Raw genomic sequence first — 25538 nt, 5'->3', positions numbered from 1 at the left:
ACGCACTGCTCTGCAAACAGTAGGGTTGTTTAATATGTGGTCATAAACAAGTGGCCAACCAGGATCTTTCAATGTGACAGCACTAGGGTGTCATTTTGCTGGGGCTGTTCCTCTCCACATGTCTAGGCATGCAGAAAATATGTTTATGCTTTAAGTCAAGATGAAAGCTCCAGTGGAAGATTCCAAGAAAAGAGAGATGTTACCAGGGTCATGATCTAGTGCTTGGTTTAGAACTTTCTCTGCTTTGCCAAATTTTTTGAGCTTCAACAGGAGATCGGCAAGATCATGGCACAAGAAGTCCTGCTCACTCATCTTTAGAGCAACTTCGTAGTAATTGACAGCCTGAAATAAATTAGTACATGTGAACAGATTAACTTCAACTATGAGCTACAAATAAAAAACATATTTTGTGATTTTTTGCAAGTCTTAGAGCTGTGCTATACAACCAAGAAAAGTGCTGCTCATACTGGTTTGTACCATTCTGCTGCAGATTTAATGCTCTCCAATGTAAGAAAAACTTCCTTCATGGGAAAAAAAATCATATCACGGAGAGGGATAGGTTAAAATACATCTCCCTGATAGGATTTTTAAAAAGGGAAAGCATTCAAACACACAGCCACCTACCACTAGCCTGATGTGACATAGCCCAGTAAGAGCTATACCAAATTCTTCTGTTTGTGTAGCTTAGATCTATTTTTTATTTTATTTTGAAACTGAGTAGACACCCCCATTTGTCTCCTGGGATACACATACATAGTTGAATCAATGTATAAATTCCTTACCTGGCACCTTGGAACTCTGAAACCAAGCAGACTGATCCCAGGCCATGTCTCAAAATACACATCTGAATACGGACCCCTATAAAAACTCTATTCATTGGACAGATCAAGAGAAGACAGCAGGCTGCTTGCTTCCCTGGCTTGGACCTGAACAATTTTTAGCAAAAAGAACAATCTATTTCTCAACCTTGTTATATTGATGGGTGGACACAAAGGCTTTCCCAATTTTCCTTGCTACTGTTGCATCCAAAGGATTCTTCTTCTGAGCTGCTTCATAAACTTCCAAAGCTTTCTCAGGCTATAATAAGTGACAGAAAAATTGCAGTTATTTTTGTAATATTAATAGTTATTTTTGGAATTTTTTGTTTGTTGTTCTTCAGTGATGAGTAGCTTGATCCTATGCATGTTTACTTGCAAGTCAGGCCTACTGAGTTCAACAGTTGTAACTGTCAAGTAAAAATGCACAGGACTACAGTCTTAGTTTCAATTTCATTTGGGAGTTGGGGTAGCATTTTAATTTGTTTAGGTATAAAATTTGCATTTTATCACTGTACACTAACCTCTTGAATATTCATGTAGGCATCCCCCAAGAGAAGGCTTGTATGAGGACTTGGCATATTTTCACACAACTCACTAGATTAAAAAATGGAATGTCATTTAAGAAATGACAAACAGACTCAGTATACACAAGATGATTTTAGAGCTTCACACTTTTAAATTGGCACAGCAGCTTTAACTGTAATAGTCCCTAAAATGGATACAGCTACAGATTATGAACCCCCAAACAACACCAGAATAAAGCTAGTGAATTACTCTTCAAACATAACCTGTGTTTGCAGGATCAGATATATGTGAGGTCACTTTGCACCACATCCTGAGGAAGTGAGCAACTGGTGCTCCACTTATAGTACATTAAAGCCTCATTCATATATGCATATACATAATTCCACTTCCACCTGATGACTGTCTGCTGAATATGTGAACTGACTCTGGGGGAAAGTGTTATGTTTAAGGTCATACAAAAATGATCAAAGGGCTGCAGCACCTCCCCTTTGAGATGTCCCAACATTTGGGACTTTGTAGTTTCAAGGGGTCACAAAGAGTTGGACATGACTAAATGACTAAACAAGTTTCGAGGGGGGGGAATAAAGATGGGTATATGATAGAGGCACTGTACTCTTTTAAGCACTAGCTAAAAAGCATTCTTGTTTCGAGAAATCTATTCAGATGCTAACAAAGTTGAGGTGAGTTTTAAACTGCTTTAGTATTTTCACTTTTTATACATTTTAAGTATATTTTTCTTTATTTTATTGTTTTACCTTTTTGTAAACTGCTTTGTGTGTGTGTGTTTTTATTTACAATCAAGCAATATATAAAATTTATGAAATAAAAAAAATGATAGAGGGGTATAAAATTACACATGGTTAGGAGAAAGTAGGTACTGTAGAGATAATTTTTCTTCCTCTTTAATAATACTTGAACCAGTGGTCATCCAATAAAGTAAGATATTGTGGGACCCAGGTGGCGCTGTGGTTAAACCACTGAGCCTAGGGCTTGCTGATCAGAAGGTTGGCGGTTCGAATCCCTGTGACGGGGTGAGCTCCCGTTGCTTGGTCCCAGCTCCTGCCAACCTAGCAGTTCGAAAGCACATCAAAATGCAAGTAGATAAATAGGAACCGCTACAGCGGGAAGGTAAACGGTGTTTCCATGTGCTGCTCTGATTTGCCAGAAGCGGCTTTGTCATGCTGGCCACGTGACCTGGAAGCTATACGCCGGCTCCCTCGGCCAATAATGCGAGATGAGCGCACAACCCCAAAGTCAGTCACAACTGGACCTAATGGTCAGGGGTCCCTTTACCCTTTACCTTTATTGTAAGAGTAAAAAAGCACATATTCCTGTTTCCCAAGTGCTAAGAGCTCCTAGCAATGGTGCTGAATCAGAAGAAGGCATATTTGAAAGGTAAGCAGATGGGGGCTTTCCTCCCTAATACATTGCTGTGTTAGGAATAGAGGTTTGCCTGAAGAACAGATAATGTTTTTCCTCTTCATCACACATACTCTCCAACATTTCTCCGCTGAAAAGAGGGACGCCCCATTCCATGTTGTTGTTTAGTCGTTTAGTCGTGTCCGACTCTTCGTGACCCCATTCCATAATTTTACTGTTCGTACCCAAACCATCTGACTGGGTTGCCCCAGCCACTCTGGGCATCTTTCAACATATATAAAAACATAATATAACATTATTTTTTTAAACTGTCCCTATACAGGATTGCCTTCAGATGGCTTGAAGGTCAGATAACTCCATACCCTCCAACATTTCTCCAGTGAAAATAGGGATGTTCTAAGGAAAAGTACATTCCGGAATCAAATCAGAAACTGGGACGGCTTCTCTAAATCAGGACATCTCTGGAAAATAGGGACACTTGGAGGGTCTGCATCACAGTGCTGTACTTGGAGAAGGAAAAATCTTATAGTCTGATAGTCTCTTGAATAAGCCTTGCTCTAATGCTCTGTATTCATTCCTGCCCCTCAAGCAAGATATGAAAAAGAATACTTGCAAAAAGCAAAATTAACTTGAAACATTACCAATAGCATCCAATATACAGTCTCTTATCCTTTCGGACTTGAAGGTATATCTGAGCCATTTTTTCCTTAACCTCAGTGTAATACGGCTGGCATGGTGTCACATTCCTCAGCATAGTTAGGGCTGAATCCACTTCCCCTTTGCTGAGAGCCAAATCTACATTAGCAACCATGACACGGGTTTCTTCTGAAGTCCCATTAAATTCAATAATGGCATCTTGCATTATCTTAGTAGCTTCATGCTAGAATGTTAAAACAATACATGGAAATTCTTCAAAAACTTAAATGCTACATAGAAAAGGTGATGCTACTGCTGCTAATAATTATAGGAATTAACATTTATATAGCAGTTTTTGAACACTCAAAACCCTCCATATACATTAATCTCAGTCAACTTTACAACAACTCTGTAAAGCAGATCCGTATTACTATCATCATATTGCAGAGAACTGAAGCTGAGAGTGGTTTACCTATTATTTTTATCATTGTATTCCTTATATGCTTTCCCCTAATACCAGGCAATTTACTGATCTATTTGAGTTCCATGAGCAAAGGCTCAAATATTCAGAAAGAAATCATTTGACTCCCTTTCATGATAGTGGACTCTCCTTCATTGGAGGTTTTTAAGCAGAGGTTGGATGCCCACCTGTCATGGATGCTTTAGTTAAGATTCCTGCATTGTAAAGGTAAAGGGACCCCTGACCGTTAGGTCCAGTCGCAGACGACTCTGGGGTTGCAGCGCTCATCTCGCTTTACTGGCCGAGGGAGCCGGCGTACAGCTTCTGGGTCATGTGGCCAGCATGACTAAGCCGCTTCTAGTGAACCAGAGCAGCACACAGAAACACCGTTTACCTTCCTGCCGGAGCGGTACCTATTTATCTACTTGCACTTCGTGCTTTTGAACTGCAGGAGCAGGGACCGAGCAACGGGAGCTCACCCCATCGCAGGGATTCAAGCCGCCGACCTTCTGATCAGCAAGCCCTAGGCTCTGTGGTTTAACCCACAGCGCCATCCACGTCCCGTATCCTGCATTGTACCAATCTGCAATTCTATGGTTTTGTCTAAATTGCTGCCTTTTGAAATGGGAGTTCCAAAAGACAATGGTATAATGAGCTGCCTGACGGAAGTCCTTCCCGTTCTGTTCTGAATCTGCTACCAGTGAATGGGCTCAGGACAGATAAGCCCATTAGGTTTTGAATAAAACTGCAGGATCTGATTCAACCTCTTGCAGAAATCATTTCCAATAATCTTCCCTTCAAAGAACATAAAAGAACATCTGAAGTTATGTAATTGCTAGTTTCTCCAGTTTATTTTTGACCAGTTTACTTTTAAATTGAGTGAGTTCATCAGGTTTGCTCTTTACCCCAGAGGGTTTTGCTTCCTTTAAAAATATTAGACACTAGCTGTACCTGGCCACGTGTTGCTGTGGCTCAGTCAGGGCCCCCGTTTCCCAGGAGAGGTGGATGATGCAACAACACCCCTCTATCTGTTGCCCCCGGGAAGTGACATCATCTTTCCCCGATGCCATGTCAACCTCCACCCCGACCCCTCTCTTCCCCCCCCTCACATACCTACATTTTGGGGAGGGTCTGGGCGGTTCCCCTGCCGGATCTTGATGGGTGAGGGGGTAGGTGGTCGAGGTGTAGTCCCTTAGGGGAGGTGGACATGCCAAGGGCGGGGGGGAGAGATGAGAGGTGGCAGTGGGGAAGGGAGAGGATCTGGCCCCCGGTCTCCCAGAAGGAGCCGGCCAACGTATGGAGATGTTGGGGGGGGGGTCTGTCCATTTTCCCCACCGGATTCCAGCGGCCGAGGGGGCAGGCAGCCCAGCTGCAGGTCCTGACCGAAGGCGAACATGTGGAGGCTGGTGGGGAGAGGCGAGGCGCCGGCGGGGGAGGAAGAGGATTCTGCCCCCGCTCTGCCAGAAGGAGCCATCGGCCACCCGCTCCCAGCACGCTCTGCAAGCTGGCGTCGGAACGATGCCATCGCGTTCCCCACAGCGTCCTGGGAGGAAAGAACGTACTATAGGGTCTGTTCCTTTGACGTCCAATAGAGGGCGCTATTTTTACACAAAATCATGTTTTTTACCTGTGACAGATGTGACATCTATACAATCTAAGTATATACAAACACTCCTGTATTGGAATGCAACATTGTGTCAAAATTTCAATGCAATCATTCAAGCGGTTTCGGAGCTTACTGTTCGTACACACAAACAGACATTTACATTTTTATTTATATAGATTACATTTACTGAGTAGATAATATATAGAACTTCTTACCAGTTCCCCATTTAATCGAAGAGCTTCAGCGAGTTCCAGATAGATGGAGACTTGTTCACTTATAACTATACGGGGGCCCTGGCCTTTCTTAGCTTCCCGTTTCATTTGAGGTAAACTGATAAGCATTTTTAAGACTTTTATGGCTTCAGGATACTCCCCAGCTTTATTCAGTGCTCTAGCCCTGATGAAGTGATACCATGGAGAATCACGAAGCTGCCCAAAATATGAAAAAAGTGACATTAGTAAGAACATCCAATGCAAACCTCATCCTGAAAGTATTAGTTTTCAAATGACTCAGTGGGTTTGTGTTAGGGATGGTGAAGTACCGTAGTTTTGCTTGCAGTGACTGTCTGGGGTTTTTTCCATACTGGCAGTGCTTTTTTTTTTTATGTTTAGCGTTACTCACATTCCATCTGAGACTCAGGAAACACTGTGACAGGAAATGAGGCCACCATCGGGGTTAGCTGCCCAGAGTGGCTGGGGAAACTCAGACAGATGGGTGGGGTATAAATAATAATAAAATTGTTGTTGTTGTTGTTGTTGTTTTGATGATGTTGTTATAGCAACGGAACTGATTATTCACCATGCTATTGAACAGAACTGACAATTCACTGTGCTGGAGAAAAAACTATTTTATTTATTTATTTTTTAAAAAATAGTTTCTTCTCCCGTTAATATTCACAAAATGTTTAGGGGTATGGGTACCCCTGCGCCCCCTCAGAAAAAAAGCACTACATACTGGTTTTGGTTTACTTAGATTTTTTAAAACATGACAACATATGACTGGGGAGGGCGGGGTATAAATAAAAATTTATTATTAGTAGTAGTAGTAATAGTAGTAGTAGTACCGTAATACTAGTAGTAAGTTACTGTTAAGATCAACTGCTATGATCAACTTTTGATTTAAACTGTCTGCTAACTGGGTACTGCTGAAATGTGAATTCTCTTCAACTTGGTCTCATTGTTGAAGTGATTATGTCATTAACAACCATTAACATTCATTGTTTAACAGTTGATCTGCCTTTCACATTTTTGCCCCGAGTTAAAATGGGAGTCTCATGTATATAAGATCTGCAATAACATCATTGTTATTGTCTGTATCTGAAGAAGTGTGCATGCACACGAAAGCTCATACCAAAATAAAAACTTAGTTGGTCTTTAAGGTGCTACTGAAGGAATTTTTTTATTTTACTTCGATCCAGACCAACACGGCTACCTACCTGTAACATTATTACAGTATAACATTATATTAAACGGCCAATTTTCCTAGCATCGTGTTTATACATTACTTCTCATTATTAATTTTAGTTTTGAATGTTGTTGTTTTTATCAATAATTTTGTTTTATTCTTTCTGCAAACTGTTATGCTGCCTTTACCACCAAGCAGTAAAAAAGTTGTTGTTGTTGTTGTTATATGATGTGATGATGATGTAATCCATGCAAAAAATACAAACTGCATTCATTTTGTTCATTTTTCTGAGCAAAGTGAGTAAGTTGGGGGGGGGGCGGAATCATAAGCACACCATGCAAACTATGCTTTGAACAATGTGAACTGCGTTTTGTGGGGTATGGCGGAGCATTCATTTGTTTGAAAATATAAATTCTATCCTAGCTAGCTGGCAATGAATAAAATGACAAAGAACAGGAAGGGTAGGGAGTGTCTGTCACATCCATCATCACTTGAACATACAATAACCCTGGGTCAGGGTAAGTACTTCAATGGGCAATGAGTTTTCAGTCAGCTCTGAAATCATTATTAAAAAAGTAAACAATAACATTATTTTTGAATAGGTTAAGGACAGACAGGAATAGTTTAAAATCGCAAAGTGAGAACTGAAGCAAAACAGTACAGGTATATTGAACTGTAATCTGAACTGGCACCAAGTATCAGATTACCGGTACATCCGTAATGTGTGTGCATCTGCAAAGTAGCCCAATTTCTAGAATAAACCATCTCTGTCACTTGAGATTTATTCTTCTTGGTTGATTCCACATCCTCACTAGAGCCTGTTCAGCAAAGGTCCCTAGAAACATCAATTAGAAGCTTCCTCCTGTTCAGCGGGGGACTGAACATTTACTGATTAATTGTTCCTTTAGGCTTTAGGCACTAGAAAGGAATGACTGACAAAACTACTGGAGATGGCAAAACTATTGGAGATGGCAAAGTTAATGTGTTTAATTAGAGAAAAACCATTAGTGACATTTATTAGAAATTTCTTACGGACTTTTTGCATGAAAGAGAAAATGAATATCTGGATTTGAAGATTGAAAAAATACTGGCTTATAGAATATAGTATGCTTGGATCTTAATGAGTAAATACTATATTTATCTTTCTTTAATCTCTTTTTTCTTTCTCTCTCCTCTTTGGCTTTCCTTCTCCTTAATTCTTTCTTTTCGTTTTCTTTTCTCCTTTCTTCTCTTGTTTTTTTATATTAAGTAGCTGTTTTATTTCAGTATATTTTAAAAAGATACTTTGTAATGGGTATGTATTTCTGCATATCATTAAATCACTATCAATATATAACAACACACACAATAAGAACAATTAAAAGCAGAAAATTCAAACTATGTGTGGCGCACAAAGTTACTAGTTTCTTTTTAAAAATGGGCATTTCTTTTAAATTATGACATAACATAAAGGGGAAAAAGGAGAGAAAATCAGAAATTAATTTATTTCACCCTCCTGGGAGCAGGAACTAAACCTGCAATCTTAATCCCATTTACCTAATCCTCATTGAATTATATAGGTCTGTCTTCTTAGCAGACATAGGACTGTGCTGAAAGTAGCAATTAAGAGACAATTTATTATTCATGTTGTGTTGTACTGAACAGGAACATTTAGTTGCAGAAGCCACAAGAAGGAAACTTCTAAGTAAAAGCAAAGGTGCCCCCAAAAGCTTCTGTAATGCTTTGCCAGTCCATATTAAATTAGCTAGCACGGAGGTTGCACTAGAACATGATGATGGGGAGTCACAAATCAGTTCTCAAAAAAGATCGGAGAACAGGACAACACTGAAAACAATGGAATACAAAGAGTTGGCAATTATGTTTTTGGGAAAGGAAGTGAATGCAGAATTATAATTCCAGAAAATAGTGCCCAAACTACCTGTCCTCTTTTTTGCACGTGTGCTGGTCACATGCATGTAGAGTAACAAGGAAAAGGCTTGTAAGCTTGGTACTCACAAGCACAGACCCACAGGCAAGGCCAGAGTAAAGGGGAAGACTGTTCTCACAAGCATTTACATTGTTCCTTTTGGGCTCCATCTTACCTGAAAATTGTAGCTGACTCCTATTTCAAGTGAATGGACACATTCTTTGATGTTTCCTTGAGAGAGGTGGATCTGGGCCATAAGAAGATTGGCATCTGTTGATGTTGGATCCAATTCTAAACAACGCTGCAGAGTACCCTGGGCAGTTTCTAGCTCTCCTGCAAAATAGCCTAACATGTTGTTTTGCTCTCAACATGCCATTTTTTTTTCAAAAACCATGTTATACTTTACTTAATCTTATGCAGGCCTTTCTGAGCAAGCACAACAGTTTACTAATTTGATCCCATGCTATTCAGTGTTGTTAAGGTGAAGACAGATGGAATATTTTTGGAGCAGTAATGAACAATGGTGATTATAATATGGACTGTTTCGTCTCCCGAGATCTGAAAACTTGGTTCTCCATGTCTGTAGCATTTTCAGTTTGAACTAGAGTAAAAACATAGTTCCTATGATATCACCAACCAACTCCTGGAGCAGTTTTGCAACTGTTTTATAAACATTTACAGGTTTTGTTTTTAATAAAGCAAAGAAAAAGTTTGTAAACAAATATACACTTTTGTTTAAAAAAAGTAGACAGCCTGCTCAAAAGCATGAGGGAGCATGACTGATGGATGAACAAGCATCTTATATAGGAAGCTGCTGTACATCCAATCAGATCAATGGTCCATCTAGCTCAGTACTGTCTACACCAGACTTCCTCAACCTTGGCCCTTCAGATGTTGAGACTACAATTCCCATCATCCCTGACCACTGGTCCTGCTAGCTAGGGATCATGGGAGTCGTAGGCCAAAAACATCTGGAGGGCCGAGGTTGAGGAAGCCTGGTCTACACTAACTGGCCGCAGCTCTTCAGGGTTTAAGATAAGAGTTTCCCCCTCAGGTATTGAACCTGAGACCTTATGCATGCAAAGCAGATGTTCTACCACTAAGCTACAGTCCTTACCCAAATGGCATACATAAATACCAGGTTAGCTGGAATGACATGCAAATTACAAAGCTGGGTTCACACCCTGAGTGCTCTTTTAAATACTGTCTTCTTCATATTTATTGTTCGTGAGAATTGAGATTTGTGCTATCCCCGCTCCAGTAGTGCAAGGTGAGCTGTGAGCTCTCAGTTGGGAACTGGACCAACCCCTCATTTTTAATGTTGTTTTGTTCTCTTGGGGATTGCAAATCTAGTGTATAGCTCTGACTCTTTCCCTTTGTCTTTGATCTTTGTATCCCCAAGTCAAGGATCAGAACCATTATTGCTTCTTAGCTTAATAAGAAGCTTGGAATTTTTAATTCTGTTGTACAGGTAGTTAAATTGTTTTAAATTGTTTGTAATATTGTGTCTTAATTGCTATAACCCACCCTAAGGTGAAGGGCAGGAAACAACAATAATAGTCAAAAGCTCATTCCCTGCAACCAACTCCCAGCAACCTAAAATCCAGAAGCATTTTTTACTTTTTTCTTGAGTAGACACTCAGAACTCAATTTACCTGATAAATATTTAACCTGTGCCATTAGATAAAGAGGCTCGATCATTCCAGGGGTGGCTTTCACAAGTGGATTCAAAATTATAGTTACTTGCTTAAGAAGTGAAGATAAAACTTGACCTGGTAACCGAGGCTACAGAGAGAAAGTGAAATTGCAATATTTTCCAAAAAAATAAAATACAGGGTAAAATTAATGTATTCGGTAAACAATCCCAAGTCTAGCCCAGGGGTCATGCTACTTATGAACTTCAATCTGCCTACCCATTGCATAAGATTTCTATGAACATATCCGAGTGCTTATGGGAACATTTATATAGTTCCTGCTGCTGCTATCAGTAATAATAATAATAATAATAATAATAATAATAATACCTTTGTTATCAATGTACAACCTGTGTACACCCCCCCCCCAAACACTCAATCTCATTGCACTCTGTAATTGTTATGTAGTGATTTGTTATGAGTTATTGTGTTGTCATTTTTAAAGGGCTGTGCCTTTTTATAGATTCTTTTTAGCTTTATTTTTGTTGTAAACCACCCTGTGGTTTGTGAGAATTGTAGTACAGTATATAAATTATCTAAGTAAATAATTATGGGCACCCCACAACTGCTTGGGAGAAGTGGGGAGAAACAGCAAGGCAGCTGGAATGTAGCCAGCAAAGGAAACAGAAATCTCACAAGTATCAGACTGGGAAAGATGCAGTTTTTACCTCCTGTTTACTGAGAGTAGTGGTGCGTTTGTGAATCCTAGCACAGTCTGCCTGCCTCGTGCTGGTAAACAGAGAGAGGTTACAGTGCTCAAGTGCCTGCCTCTCCCAACTCCACAAATAACTCTGCTCTGGACAGTACAGTCTACATTTGTAGCGTTTGTACAATCTTGCTTTGCATAGCATCCTGAAATTACAGGATAATTTTAGGTGTACCTGAAAAAGAAGCAGGATGGCACCCCACACAATCACATCCTACTTCAAACACTGACTATAAGTCTCCAGCTCTCTTCTCACAAGCAAATCCAACATGTAAAAGGCTGCCACCTTTCAACCCCCAATAAATCCTACTACTTAGCAAAACGGGGAGTGCAAAACTCAAGTTTTCTACCTGCTTGGGACAGAAGACCAAATATTCTTTCACAATTTCAATCATAAACATGGGATTCAGCTTTTCGTAGTATTCAATGCTTAGAGGAAGTCCATGCAAAGCAGAGCAATGAAGTTCTGCAGCTTCGTTGAGAAAGGCACAGGCAGCCTGATCATTGTTTTTCCTTGAAGCAATCACACCTTGAAGATAAGCTAGAAGCTGTGAGAAAACAGCACACAAAAATTTTAATGAACAAGAGATTTATTTTAAGATTAACCCTTTAAATAATCTATTAGAATCAGTGCAGAACTGCAGATGTACAAATAAACTAGGGTTTGGGAACTGGGAGGGCAGGATCAGCTCCCTCCTACTTCATGTGTGGAGAGGACCCAACCCCTCTCTTTCTGGCTTAGGTTGATGTGTGGCCATCATTAGCTCAGGCTGGATTTTAACTCAGGAAGCACCTAAACTTGCTTTGTTGAACTAGTTTCAATCATGGTCCTCAAAATGAATTTAGAAGCATCCCTGTGTTCTTCTGATCAAGGTTGGCAAAGACTGTAAATATTAGACACTTTCCCAGTCCTTAGACCAGGGGATCCCAAACCAGGGCCCTGGGGCCGGATGCGGCCCAATAGCATTCTAAATCCGGCCCGCAGACGGTCCGGGAATCAGCATGTTTTTACATGAGTAGAATGTGTCCTTTTATTTAAAATGCATCTCTGGGTTATTTGTGGGGCCTGCCTGATGTTTTTACATGAGTAGTAGAATGTGTCCTTTTATTTAAAATGCATCTCTGGGTTATTTGTGGGGCATAGGAATTCGTTCCTATTCCCCCCCCCAAAAAAATATATAGTCCGGCCCCCCACAAGGTCTGAGGGACAGTGGACCGCCCCCCTGCTGAAAAAGTTTGCTGACCCCTGCCTTAGAAGCTAATATGTTTTACATCCACACAATCATATATGGCAAAGTCATACAAAAGTGCTAAACAGCAAATATACTTATGGATTTGTCATTATGCACATAAATGCATTTACTGTACAGCAGCCTACCTACAGTGCCACCTAAGATGCAGAAATTATTGTGTGACAAGAGTACAATTTGAGGGATTGCAAAGCAGGCATTGTATCCATCCAAAAATAGCAGAGAATGTATTTGCCATGCTATGGGGAAATTACAACTCTAATAATGTACTGGGAAGACTAGCTGAGTGGCATATTTTCTCTAAAAGAAGCCAGTGATGAGAACAAGATCATTCCCTGACCCACCAATTAGGCTATTCTAGCATTCCTTTACATCTTGCTGCATTTCAGCAAACTAATGTGCCAAGCCAAAGAGGTGCTGGGAACAACTGCAGTACTAAATGATCTCCCCATGGTAGGACTTCTGAGCACAGCCAACAAGAAGGGAGCTGAAATGCAATAGAACAACTTCTACCTAATAAAACTGGTGACCTGAGGTAGGTGGGGATAAACATGACCAGTGGCATTCTTTGACTAAATTCATCCCAGGGTCTGCTAGCTGCCAACCCTTCTGAAATTTTTGGAGCCTACCGGTAGCAACATTAAGCAGGGTGGAAAATACAGTAGAAGAGACTGCAGTGACCACCACCTGAAGAAACACACAATTACATGGGGTTGGGCAGGCGTTCACCTGCATTTGACAATTCATGATAAGCGTATACATAAGACATCAGAGTAAATAAGTGTAATCTAACTGAAGATTTTCCCGTAGACTGCTGAACTTCCTTTAGAAACTCCAGTTGATTCTCTGCTTCTTCTATTTTTCCTCCAAGCACCTGGCACCATATAGATCCTGAAAAGTAATTATCAGCAATAAATTACACATTCATAAGTATGATTAAGTATGTCTTGAGCTATCAGTTGTTGCCAATTTACATATTACTGCCTATAACAGCTGGGCAGGTCTGAGCTAGAGGTTGTAGCCAAATTACTGTACATATTACTAGCTTCAAGTCCCATGTCCCTGTCTGGATGAATCACACTCTTTATACATACTGAGCTCTTCATTAAATGCTACACTCTCATTCCAGCCTTTCTCCATCCAAACTATAAAGTGAGAAAATTCTCAGGAGAGATTGCTATGGTCCTAACAAGACGGTCTATGTCTAAGATCATAAATCTTTCTGGGCAGTGGATCTACTTTGCACAGTGGGTGAACAAATGCATATCCTCCTCTGCCTCCAGCATGCACATAGTGTAGCATCTCTGATGTGAAAAATCTTCATGTAAGACTGTATGGGAGAATTATCAGGCCAACGCACATATGGCCCCACACACTGAGCATCCCATCAGATGTAACTATTGTATATAGCAGATTACAGATGTGTATCCACTCCTCCAGAGTCCAGGTAACGCCATGCACCAGATCTAAAAGTGACTTGAGGTTGGCACATGGTCCAAAGATTTTTATTTTTTTTAGGTTGAAGAAAGACAGATACTAAATTAAATTAAACTAAACTAAACTAAAAAAAAAATCTCAACAGCCTACCTGTCATTGAATCTGCAGTGTTTTCATTCAACTCTGAGGCTTTTGCATACCATTCAGATGCTTCCTTCCAGCTCCCTTGAAGGATTAGGAGATATCCTAACTCATTCGCATAATGTGCATTACTAGATATTAGGTTGCTACCTGAGTCTTTAACAAACTCATACACTTCCCGGAGAATATCTTGATTCTTTCCGCACTAAATTTAAAGGGCAAAAAATTAATGTCATGTTCATGAAGTATATATATGATCAAAAATGCCATGTGGTGGGATGGAAGTATTGAAAATGCATAATTACATTTGTTCATTATGGGGGGGGGGAACTAAGCATTATCAATTTATACAGCTAGCTAGTAAATTAGATTTCCCCACACATTTGTAAGATTTTCTTGGGGGGGGGGCATCCACTTCAAATGGTGAAGGCACCAAAGATAGGAAAGAAAACAAATTATTGCTAAGCAAGATAGGTCTTAGTAATGGTAAACATGCCCTTACCAGTCTGCTGATTACAAGGATTTTTTGAAGGTGAAGTTCGGGTCTTTGGGGCTCCTTCAACTCCAAAGCAACAATAAATTCTCTAAGCATTTGCAGTGCCTGCATTAAAAAGTTTAATATTTTAAAATAAGAGACACTGCCACTTATGTTATAGCTAATACACTGAATGGCATAACAAGTAGTGAGTTAGCCAAAGGTGAAAAACTATGTACACATTTTAAACATGTTAGGCACTTGATTTTAAAAACAAAATCTGGGATTTTGAGCCCAATTCTTCACATTATGCTACATATTAGTATCTATGAAGGAAACATATCCTCAAGTACAGATATGCTTAATATAAAGAGCACAAAAAGGCAACATTACTAATGATACACATGACATCATTGCAGGCAAAGAGCACCATGAAGACTATGTCTGCTTTAAAATTCTAGGACACCAATTTTATATTCCAAATGTCAAAAAATATATAATACTCACCAAAACTTTATTCCCAGTAATAGCAAGATGATTTACAACCATGTACTGGAGTCCATCTATATCATTTGGATCCTTGCTTAGGATTCTTAAACAAGAATTTGTTCAAAAGTATTAGAGAGAAAGGTAAATTATAGCATAAATGACTTATTTATGCTATTTTACTTCCAAATGTATTTGATGTTATAAAACTGAAAAAACCATATAAAACACAAAAATACAATACAAAAAATTCACATAAAACACAAAAATACAAACAAAAAACAAAAAAGGCATGTGTCCTGACATTTTTTACTTCCTCATGTCCCTCCTTGCTGCGTTTCATTGTATATCATCCTTAGTAATTTCTATATCATACTTCAATCATCTTATTTTTACCTTAACTAACAAATTTCACCTCTTTTTAATTCCTTAACAGCATTTCAATTCTTATTTAACACTTATATCTATATCTAAATCTTAATATACTACAATACTTCTACAAATCCTCCTCCTCTACAACCTCCCTGTACTTCCAAATCTTATATTACACATTTCCAATATTGCAATTATTTCTTAAACTTTGAATTTCTTCCAATCTTCTTCCACCAACTCTTCTCTCTGGTCACAAAGTCTCCTTGTCAATTCAGCCAGTTCCATAAATTCGATCATCTTCATCTGCCATTCATCCACTGTATGTAGGTCTTCACTCTTCCAATTCTTAGTTAGTAAAATCCTCGCTGCTGTTGTGGCATACAGAAAAAGCGTAATATCTTTTTTTGGTAGTTCCTCTCTGACTATTCCAAGTAAAAAAGCTTCTGGTTTCTTAATAAAGATGCTTTTCAACACCTTTTTCATTTCATTATAAATCTTTTCCCAGACGTTCTTTACTTGGGGGCAGGTCCACCACATATGGTAAAAGGTTCCCTCTGCGTTCTTGCATTTCCAACATTTATTATCATGCTTGTGATAAATCTTAGCTAGTTTTACTGGTGTAAGGTACCATCTATACATCATTTTCATCATATTTTCTCTTAAGGCATTACAAGCGGTTAACTTTATATTCTTCTTCCATAACCTTTCCCAATCCTCCATCATGATATTATGACCCACATCTTTTGCCCAATCAACCACAACAGATTTCGTTTGTTCATCTTTAGTATGCCATTCCAATAATAAATTATACATCTTTGAAAGATTCTTTGTTTTAGACTCTAACAGTTCCGTCTCCAATTTAGACTTTTTTGTTTGAAAACCTATTTTATTCATTTTGAACATTTCATTTATTTGATGATATTGTAACCAATCATTTACATTATTCTTCAACTGTTCGTATGTTTTTAACTTAAAATTATATTCTTCAACCACCAATATATCTTTATCTTTAACCACTTGGTTTCCATATTCAATTTTTTATGTGCCTTAGCTTCTAAAGGTGAAATCCACCTGGGTGTTCTCCTTTCTAACAAATCCTTATATCTATTCCACACATTATATAATGATTTTCTGATAATATAACATTTAAAACCTTTGTGAACCTTAATCTTATCATACCACAAATATGCATGCCATCCAAATGCATTGTCATGACCTTCTAGATCTAATACGTCGGTATTGTCGAGTAGGAACCATTCTTTCATCCAGTAAAAGGCTGCTGCTTCAAAATATAACTTTAAATCTGGTAGGGAAAAACCTCCTCTATCTTTAGTGTCCCTTAACAATTTGTATTTAATTCTTGGTTTTTCCCCCTGCCAGATAAATCTTGATAACACCTTATGCCAGACTTTAAAACACCCTAGATTATCAATAATTGGTAATGCTTGAAACAAAAACAACATGTTTGGCAATACATTCATTTTTATCACAGGTATTCGGCCCATCAAAGATAATTTCAAATTAGACCATGTCTCCAAATCTCTCTTAATTTCGTTCCACAATTTTTCATAATTATTTTAAAACAAATTTACATTCTTCCCAGTCATATTTACTCCCAGGTATTTCAGCTTTTTAACAAACGTCAAACCTGTGGCATCCTGTAAACTATTTATTTCTTCTGGTGTTAAATTTTTATCCAATACTTTGGTTTTTGCTTTATTCAGTTTGAACCCTGCAAGCTGTCCGAACTCCTGAATTATTTCCAGTGCTTTAGTTGCACTGGTCTCCGGGTCCTGTAAAGTTAATACTAAGTCATCAGTGAAGGCTTTTAATTTATACTGTTTTGATCCCACTCCTATACCTTTCACCTCTTTGTCTTTCCTTATCATATTCAGCAAGACCTCCAAGACAGTTATAAAGACTAGAGGGGAAGGTGGGCACCCTTGCCTGGTACCTTTTTCAATTCTACTTTCCTCTGATACCACATTGCTCACAATGATTTTCGCTTTTTGTTCTGAATAGATTGCATTTATACCATTAATGAACCCTTGCCCAACCTCCATATTTTCCAAAATTTTTATCATAAAATTATTTATGCTATTTTAATTTCAATTAGGCCTATTATTGAAAGAAAGAAAATCTATTATTAATTAAAAGCTACATACTTATTGCTACAGAGTCACACTCAGATAAAGGAGAAAACAAATTTAAGGTTTAGAAAGACAAAAAAAATGGATTTTGTGACTTATCTGCTGAAAGTGGAGAGTTAGATTTAGAAGACTCAGGAGCACCAGGAAGGCACAGAACACAGTAGCCAACACAGTCTGTAACTGTGTAGGTACTGGGGACACCTACTGGCCATTATGTTAAACATCCATAAGAAGAGGTATCTGAAGAAGTGTGCATGCACACGAAAGCTCATACCAAAATAAAAACTTAGTTGGTCTTTAAGGTGCTACTGAAGGAATCCATAAGAAGAATTATGATTATATTTTAAATAGCCACTTTATAGGGAAAGAACTAAAGGTCAATGGAGGAGCACAAGCTTTGCATGTAAAACATTCCAGGTTCAATCTCTGACATCTCTAGGACTAGGAAAGACTCCTATCTTCCCAAACTGCTCCCAAACAGATGCTTTAACTGACAGCTCTCATCATCCCTGACCACTGCCATCTCTCCTATTAGCCAAAGACATGGAGAAGCAGGTATGTCTCCTGTTGCCAGCCATGGAGATCCTGAGACTCCCTGGTGAAGCTGCTTCCAGAGGATTCTCCAGAAGGGTCCTCAGGGTGGGTTCCAGCCTGAGTGCTAGCAGATAAGCCCCTGGTGGAGTCTAAGGGAAACATCAAACCACCCACCAGGCAGGAGTCTAAAGATTCATACCCAGGCTGCAGGGTCACAACCAAGTATGTGCCTGCGAATCCAAAGTCACCGTGCTAGTCAGTAATACAGGACTCAGTGAGAGGCAGCTTCCTATATAGAGGTTGGCCAACCTGTTTACAAATGAAATGGCACGTCTCAGTTTCTTCCATTGCTGAAAATCACCTCCTACCGTTTACTTTCTTCTGCAGTTTGCTCCCAGTCCTGTGATGCTAAATGTAGTCTCATCTTGATGACAATGGCTGGTGTAAATAAAGGGAAAGTAACTACTAACTGGCTAATTATTTCCAGAGCTCCAGAGTAATTCTGTTGCACCATGAAATATTTTGCCTACAGAAAGTGGGAAGGGGGGTGAGAGAAAAAATACATATCATTTGGAATAGGCACTTGAGTGGATGTATGCCAACACTGTGGACAGTTCATAATGGAGTCACATCACATTCACCTATCCTGGATTTTGCCAGCAAAATCAATCCAATACAGTTTTGTAGTCAGAAGACAGCTGCCCAGTGAGAGATGCCTATGGCAGAAGTTTCCTTTTTAAAAAACGAGTATGGAGTACACATGCTGTCACCACTGCATCTGAAGAAGTATACATGCACACGGAAGCTCATACCAAAGACAAACTTAGTTGGTCTCTAAGGTGATACTGGAAGGAATTTTTAAATTTTGTTTTGACACAGAGTTAGTGACAGATATGACCACTGATTTCAATGGGCTTAAAGTGCACCTAGCTCTGCATAGGATCAAGTTAAAGGATTTTGGAGTTGGATTTGCAATACCCCAAGCAGGGCCGTCGTAAGCATATCCGGCGCCGTGGTGCAAAGCTCCCTCCGGTGCCCCCGTTTCACAGTTTTTTTAAGGGAGGACAGCACTGCCGGCGGGGCTGGAGGAGGCGGGCAGCGGCTGGAGGGCGGCTCCTCTGGCAGGAAAGAGGTGAAGGCTGGACGCGGTGCCTCCCTGCTCAGCTGGCCGCTTTGTGCCGCAGTGGCCACATCAGACAGAGGCTCTGGGCACGGTATTGCTTTGGCATGGCGAGCGTCCAGTCTCCGCCTTTTCCCTGGCACCCTTCAGAATTTGGCACCCCGGCACCCTGTGCTACTAGCCTCTATGGGTAAGATGCCTCCAGGGGTATAGTTCTAACCACTTGGTTATCCTCTCTAAAAGGAGAGAGAATGATAGCAAAGCTAAAAGTAAATTATCTACCTTTCCCAACATCCCAAATATTTCTGTATTGTCTTGAATCCCTTCATCCAAATATTTTATAGCCTTCTTAGCAGCATGAGCTTTGTCACTGGTAACATATATCCATCCTTTCAAAACTAGTCCCTGCAGAGGTGGAAAAAACAAACACCTCCTCAGCAAAGTAATGAAACTCTTCAATTACAGCATTAGTATGCCAATAGAATGTCAATTTAATAGTTCACATACCATTACTTTTTTCAGATACAAAAATTAAACGCAATTAGAAACCAAATATATAAGAAACCTTAGGGCACTGGTATTTTCTGAAAAATGTAACTATGAACAAATACCATCCTTTTGCCAAGACAATTCACATTCTGCTGTTTCCCCACCCACCACCAACTGAGCAGGAAGAGTGTGATACACATGTTTGGAACACACCGATAATTAAGGTTGTAGGTTTTGTATTAGAAAGTTCTCCCTCTCCCAGAACCCAGAACTAAGATTTGAAAAGTTCTTGGAGCCAGAGGCCACAAGACTCATTAGGACTTATCTTTGAATGATTCCAGAAAGCAATCTTGGAAGAACATAGTACTGTGAAGACCTCTACTAAAGCAGCAGCAAAGCCTTCATTCCCCCATATTACCAACCCCTGTACTTGCTTCCCTTCCAGCATCCTCAGATCCAAAGGATACTTTCTAGAATTCTCCTGCATCCTGCTGTCATAGAATTATAGAATTGTATAGTTGGAAGTGACCCTGAGGGTCTTGTTCAACCCCTGCAATGCAGGAATCTCAACTTAAAGCATCCACAACAGATGGCCATCCAACCTCTGCTTAAAAACCACCAATTAAGGAATGTCTGTTCCAAGGGAGTCTGTTGCAGTCAAATAATGGTTACCTCTGAATATGGTCTGGCAAAGGTGATACCCTTTCTGCACTATGAGCCATACAAGGATCTCAGACAACAAAGCCTAACAACCTACTGAGTAGTTGGCTGTATACATCATATCAAAATAGTCACATCACTTTTAAAAGTATTGAAATGTTTTTTATTTCTTTTACATTGCAGTCCTATGAACATCTATCCATAATTTAGTTCTACATAGTTCAATGGGGCTTACTTCCAGATAAGTGTGTACAGCACACTTTTTTGGGCTGTTGGGGGCTGCATGGATGTGCCAGAGCCAGTGGTGGAAGAAGCCGTTCAAACTCACATATAATTGTGGTGGGGAGGAAGGAGCACAGGAAATAACTTTCCCCATGCTGCTTCCTCATCACAACTGCACCCCTAGCACAGCTGCTTGGTTGGCTGAGAGTTATGCAATTTATATGAGGAACACACATAGGGATAACTGTGGCAGACTAGGGGGGATTTGGCAGAGACAACAGCTTGGGAGTTTGGACTGGACTGGACTGAAGACCTATGAGGGCCACCGGCAGGTTGTGGATTATCCTTATCCACATGCGGTATAGAGGATTGCAAACTATAAACATTTGGTGATAAATTACTCTTATTTAACTTGCACAGGAAACAAAATCTCACTACAATACACAGAAGCAAATCCACAACAATATACAAAGTGCCCTGAGGGATCAGATCAAGGGTTCCTCTGAAGCTGCATTCTGGGCTAGTCAAAAACACTTGGAAGTCCATAAGCAACTGCATTCACCTCCTGTATGTTCCCAGCCTTTAGGAACTTTAATGTTTCGTTTAGCTTTTACAGCTGGGTGATAACCATTGATAAATGGTAAATGCCATTAATTTCCCCAACCCCTTTCAAAGCTAAGTAGAAAAAGGGGTGTTTTCATTTAACAAACAAAACCAATTTTAATTTAATTTGCTTTTGCACCAAAGTGGAGAAATCCACTTTGTTAGATTGGGCTTCATCACTTTCAGTCCAATCATAAGCTGTCTAGTGAATCTAGGGTGTTGATAGTTAAGATTTTTTAAGAATGAAGGAACTCGTATTAAAACATGGAAGTATCAAGTTGTTATCCTCCTCTGCACACTTGACAGGGAGTGTGCATTTAACTCACTGGGAATTACTGCTGTGTATACGTTAATACTAATACTAATAAATTTTATTTATACCCCGCCCTCCCCAGCCAAGACCGGACTCAAGGTATATACCGCATTTTTTCGCTCCATAGGACGCACCCAGTTTGGAGGAGGAAAACAATAAACATTTTTTTGCTTTCTTGAATTGTCCTAGGCATAGCAGCCAACTCCTAGAGGCCTAGGTGCCTTTGCCCCCCCCATTAAATATTTGAGGAAGCTTCTTTTGCAAAGGGGGAAAGCTCCATTTTTTAAAGGATCAGCTCAAAGTTGTGCATCTTTTTTGCAAAGGGGAGAAAGCTCCATTTTTTAGGATCAGCTCAAAGTTGCTGAGTTTCCTTGCAAGGGGAAAAATCCTGTTTTTATGGGGTTCAACTCACAGTTCTGCAGCTTCTTCTATAGGAAAGGAACCCATTTCTAGTTTCCAGACAGATAATCTAATCAGCCAGTCACATGTTTCCCTCTGCAGACAACAATTGAGGCCTAGGCAAAGGGCTGGGAGGGGCCGGGAAGGGAGCTAGCTCTCTTATCTCCCTCCCCGATCTCTTGCAATCAGCTGCTGAGCCATTCCTTTCAGCTCATTCCCTCTTGTTAGCCTTTGGCTCTTTCTTAAAAAAAAAAAGCACATCTGCCTTTAGCTCCTGGGCAATTTGGCTCCAGGGACCATGCATTCGCTCCATAAGACACACAGACATTTCCTCTTACCTTTTAGGAGGAAAAAGGTGCGTCTTATGGAACGAAAAATAGTGTTCCTTTATAAGATAATGCAGTTTATCGACTGATTCACGTTGATGCGAAAGAACAGGTCGGATTTCACAATAAGCAATGAGAAACACAGTGAAGATTAGGTAGTACACTGGCCCCAGTCCAGAAGGCTGATCACATATATTTCAACTGACTTCCTCAACTGAACAGATGGTTGGCACTGTCAGCTTTGCCAGCACTGAACATCTGTCACACTGGGAAGGGTGAAGGAGATGTCTAGAGTCACTCTCTGGCCTTCCTGAAACAGAAGTGCTGACAGTTTGGTGCTGTCAGAACTGACAATGTTTACCATCTGTTTGAGAGCCAGTACACATTCCAGGGTGACTATGCATACAACCTTGAGTTCTGGATGCAGATATGTCCCTTCTCCCAGCTCCTTTTTGTGTGCTTGAGTCCTTCTGATCCAGAAGGGCAATGCATGAGGAAGTCTGTCTTTGAACAAGGATGACATTTGCAAGGTTATAACTATTCTTTTCTGGCATACATTCTATGGAGTATTTAATAGGTCTGGCACATTTCAATGTTCAGTGAACAGCCTGATCTACTCCACTTTACCTCTCTTGCTCCATTAGACACTTTCAGCATTCTGTCAACATACTCCTTTGCTTTATCATTTTTATTCATTAGCCACATAAACATTCCACCATAATACAATGCATTACTTCCGGCGATCTTCCGCGCTTCCTTTAATTTGGTTTCCAAGTCCAAAACAGCAGAGGTATCTGAAAGTAAACAGGACGGGTGGTGGTATATGCTACCTTGTTATCCACTTGTCTGGTTTTCACGTATCACACAAGATGGGCCAACAAAGAGGCTCCTAGGGCTGATTCAAGGAAAACAATTTGGGGATGAAAGTTACATCATGAAGTGTGCAAGGTATGAAATACTTATAGAATTGCAGGTCTTTTTTCATGTTATGTTCTAAACGTGAATTAAGTCAAATTGCATTTGAAACTGATGGAACTTAAAACTCTAGGTCTTGCTTGCTATTCCAAAAGTGTACTTAGGGTAATTTTAAGTGTAACTTGCAAAACTGTGCAGTGAAGTTTTCCAGTTCTCTCCAGTTCTTCTGCCAGCCTTCCATACTCAAGACGGCAGGATCATACCCTATTTTTGATTTATTTTTTCACTACCCCCCACCCTCAATTTTTGTTTGATTGATTTTAATACTTTTAATGGAAATACCAAATCTCTCATTTCTGGCAACTTGTAATGAATGGCACAAAATGTATTTAATAGCACAGAACTTACCAACGTTTTCACATCTTTTGTGTGCATAAATGATACCCATGAGGCAACATAAGGAAACATCTACATGGCGCTTCCGGGCATTCTCTAGTAGTACAATGCCTTCTTGAATTCGGCCTGCAAGGATGTAATACAATTGACTCATGGGAGTGCCATATTTTTAGGGTGGGTTATTAGAATGGTAAAACAATACCAGAGATATATGCAAGCATGGTGCACTTTCTGTTTTCACTTGCACACCACAGTCTGGGGTCAGTTCCTAACATGAAACTTAGCGTTTCCTAGCCTTTGATATACTCAGGTTTCATCTTTTTTAAAAGTTTCCAGTTCTCAAGTTACCTCAGAATGCAGAACTCAGATGCATTAAAAAAAACCTCATTTAGCTCAATTAGGCTTTTACACTGTATTTTGTTTTTAGAAAGATGTACTTTCAAAGTTTATTGATTTAAAGTATTTACCAAGAAGAATTGTTGCAAAACCCTTGAAAAACAGCAGCACTGGGTCATTAGCATGTTTTGCCAGTTCAATGTTTGTCACTTGAACAACATAGTTGAAGTATTTTTCTTGAGCATAGTATAGAATTTTAGCCTTGAGGGGGAGAGAAAGAGAAAATCATTGCTTGCTTGTTTATTATGCATTTCATAAAAATTATATGCCAGTTTTGTAAAATTCCTCAAAGCAGTTTAGAAAAAGAATAAAACAATAACATTATTAGTAAACAATTAAAGCTTTCAAAAAATTAAAACCAACATTAAACTAAAAACACATCAGCATTCTAGATAACTGGGCAGGCTTGCCCAAACAAATGTGTATAGTATGTGCTGAAGAGTACAGTGAAGGCACCTGCCCAGTATCAATAGGCAGGGAGTTCCAATGTGTAGGTGCAGCCACACTAAAATAATGATTTATTACGGATGTGGAATGGGTATTATGTGGCACCTGTAACAGTGCTAGTTCCCCAGACTGTAGTGCTTGACAAGGCAAATATAAGGTGTTCTCACAGCTAACAGGTCTCAAATTCTTTAAGGCTTTGTATACTAAGGGTCCTGACCCTGTAGCAAATTGACAACCAGTGCAGATCTCCGAGCACAAATGTTATATACTGGGAAGGTCTCACTCCTTTCAGCAATCGCACTGCAGCATTCTGCACAAACTGCAGCTTCAGGTTATTATTATAATTAATTGAATTTATATACCGCCCTATACCCGGGATCTCATGGTTGGTTTCTGCTTGAATCCAAGGTTGTGGCTATGGGAGGAGCAAGACCTTTCTGTTGTAGGCTCAGGTTGTATATGTGTGCCAATAAACGGTGTACAGTCATACCTCATGTTGCGTCCGCTGCGGGTTGCGTTTTTTCGTGATACGCGCGTGCATGCGCAAAAGCATTCTGTGCGCTTTACGCATAAGCGCTCTATCGCGCATGCACGAAAAACGCCACTCGGGTGGCAGACTTTTCGGGGTGCGAATGGCACCCCAGAACGGATCGGGTCGCAACCTGAGGTACCACTGTATCATAAAGACACCGCAATCTCCGCTGCCCCAAAGGCCAAGGAACCCAGACCCTGGGTAATCGTCTTGGACCGCTGGAATCTCGCCCCGCTCTGGTGGGGAGGCTCAACACAATGGATACAGGAAAGTGCATGGTGTAAGCAGTGCTCCCTCTTCACTTTAACTTCACAACACCCCTGTGAGGTAGGCAAGGCACAGCAAAGGAGGGGGCGGGGCGGCGGGCTAAAGTCCGCGTAAGAGCCATTTGGTGATCCGTCTACAGGAAAGGCAGGAGTTTAAACCTCCCACGAATTAATAACGGGGGCCTGGCACCAGCCACAGCCAACCAGCCCTCTCCCTTTGGGATGGGAAATGGAGTACCAAGGCCTGAGGGTCTTCGTCAGCCATGGCCGCCGACAGCAGCCGCCTGGGGGACGTTCGAAACGCCAACCGCCGCCACGGCACGCGCCGCCTTCCCTTCTCAAGACGAACACCTCGAGCAGCCAACCGCCGCCCGGCGTGAGTGGTTACCTGCGGCCACGCCCCTTCCCGCTCCCCGTTGCTAAGCCGCGTCTCGCCCTCCGGATCCTCCTCGTCATCTTTCTCGAGGCGCGAAA

The 25538-nt window shown here is 40.3% G+C and overlaps 1 protein-coding gene across 2 annotated transcripts in view; it reads right to left on the bottom strand.

Moving 5' to 3' along the window:
• The window catches only part of TTC21A (tetratricopeptide repeat domain 21A), a 35616-nt gene extending 10079 nt beyond the window's left edge, over positions 1–25537 (bottom strand). Inside the window, exons 1-18 of one of the 2 annotated variants that reach the window (XM_035129909.3) lie at positions 25303–25537; positions 23891–24020; positions 23436–23549; positions 22740–22906; positions 19383–19505; positions 18349–18506; positions 14946–15030; positions 14466–14564; positions 13973–14168; positions 13179–13276; positions 11486–11683; positions 10391–10520; positions 8911–9068; positions 5641–5853; positions 3365–3603; positions 1340–1412; positions 967–1077; positions 204–342 (exon numbers count right to left, since the gene is read on the bottom strand). In XM_035129909.3, coding sequence (XP_034985800.3) covers positions 204–342; positions 967–1077; positions 1340–1412; positions 3365–3603; positions 5641–5853; positions 8911–9068; positions 10391–10520; positions 11486–11683; positions 13179–13276; positions 13973–14168; positions 14466–14564; positions 14946–15030; positions 18349–18506; positions 19383–19505; positions 22740–22906; positions 23436–23549; positions 23891–24020; positions 25303–25329 — 2458 coding nt within the window. In that variant the 5' untranslated portion in view covers positions 25330–25537. The remainder of the gene's footprint in view (positions 1–203; positions 343–966; positions 1078–1339; positions 1413–3364; positions 3604–5640; positions 5854–8910; positions 9069–10390; positions 10521–11485; positions 11684–13178; positions 13277–13972; positions 14169–14465; positions 14565–14945; positions 15031–18348; positions 18507–19382; positions 19506–22739; positions 22907–23435; positions 23550–23890; positions 24021–25302) is intronic. The other variant, XM_088653466.1, reaches the window with a different exon arrangement.
• Between the last annotated feature and the right edge of the window lies 1 nt (position 25538).

Source organism: Zootoca vivipara, chromosome 11, assembly GCF_965207765.1.
Source record: "Zootoca vivipara chromosome 11, rZooViv2.hap1.1, whole genome shotgun sequence".
Taxonomy (NCBI): domain Eukaryota; kingdom Metazoa; phylum Chordata; class Lepidosauria; order Squamata; family Lacertidae; genus Zootoca; species Zootoca vivipara.
Note: the sequence above shows the minus strand (reverse complement) of the source record. Positions and strands in the feature narration are given on the sequence as shown.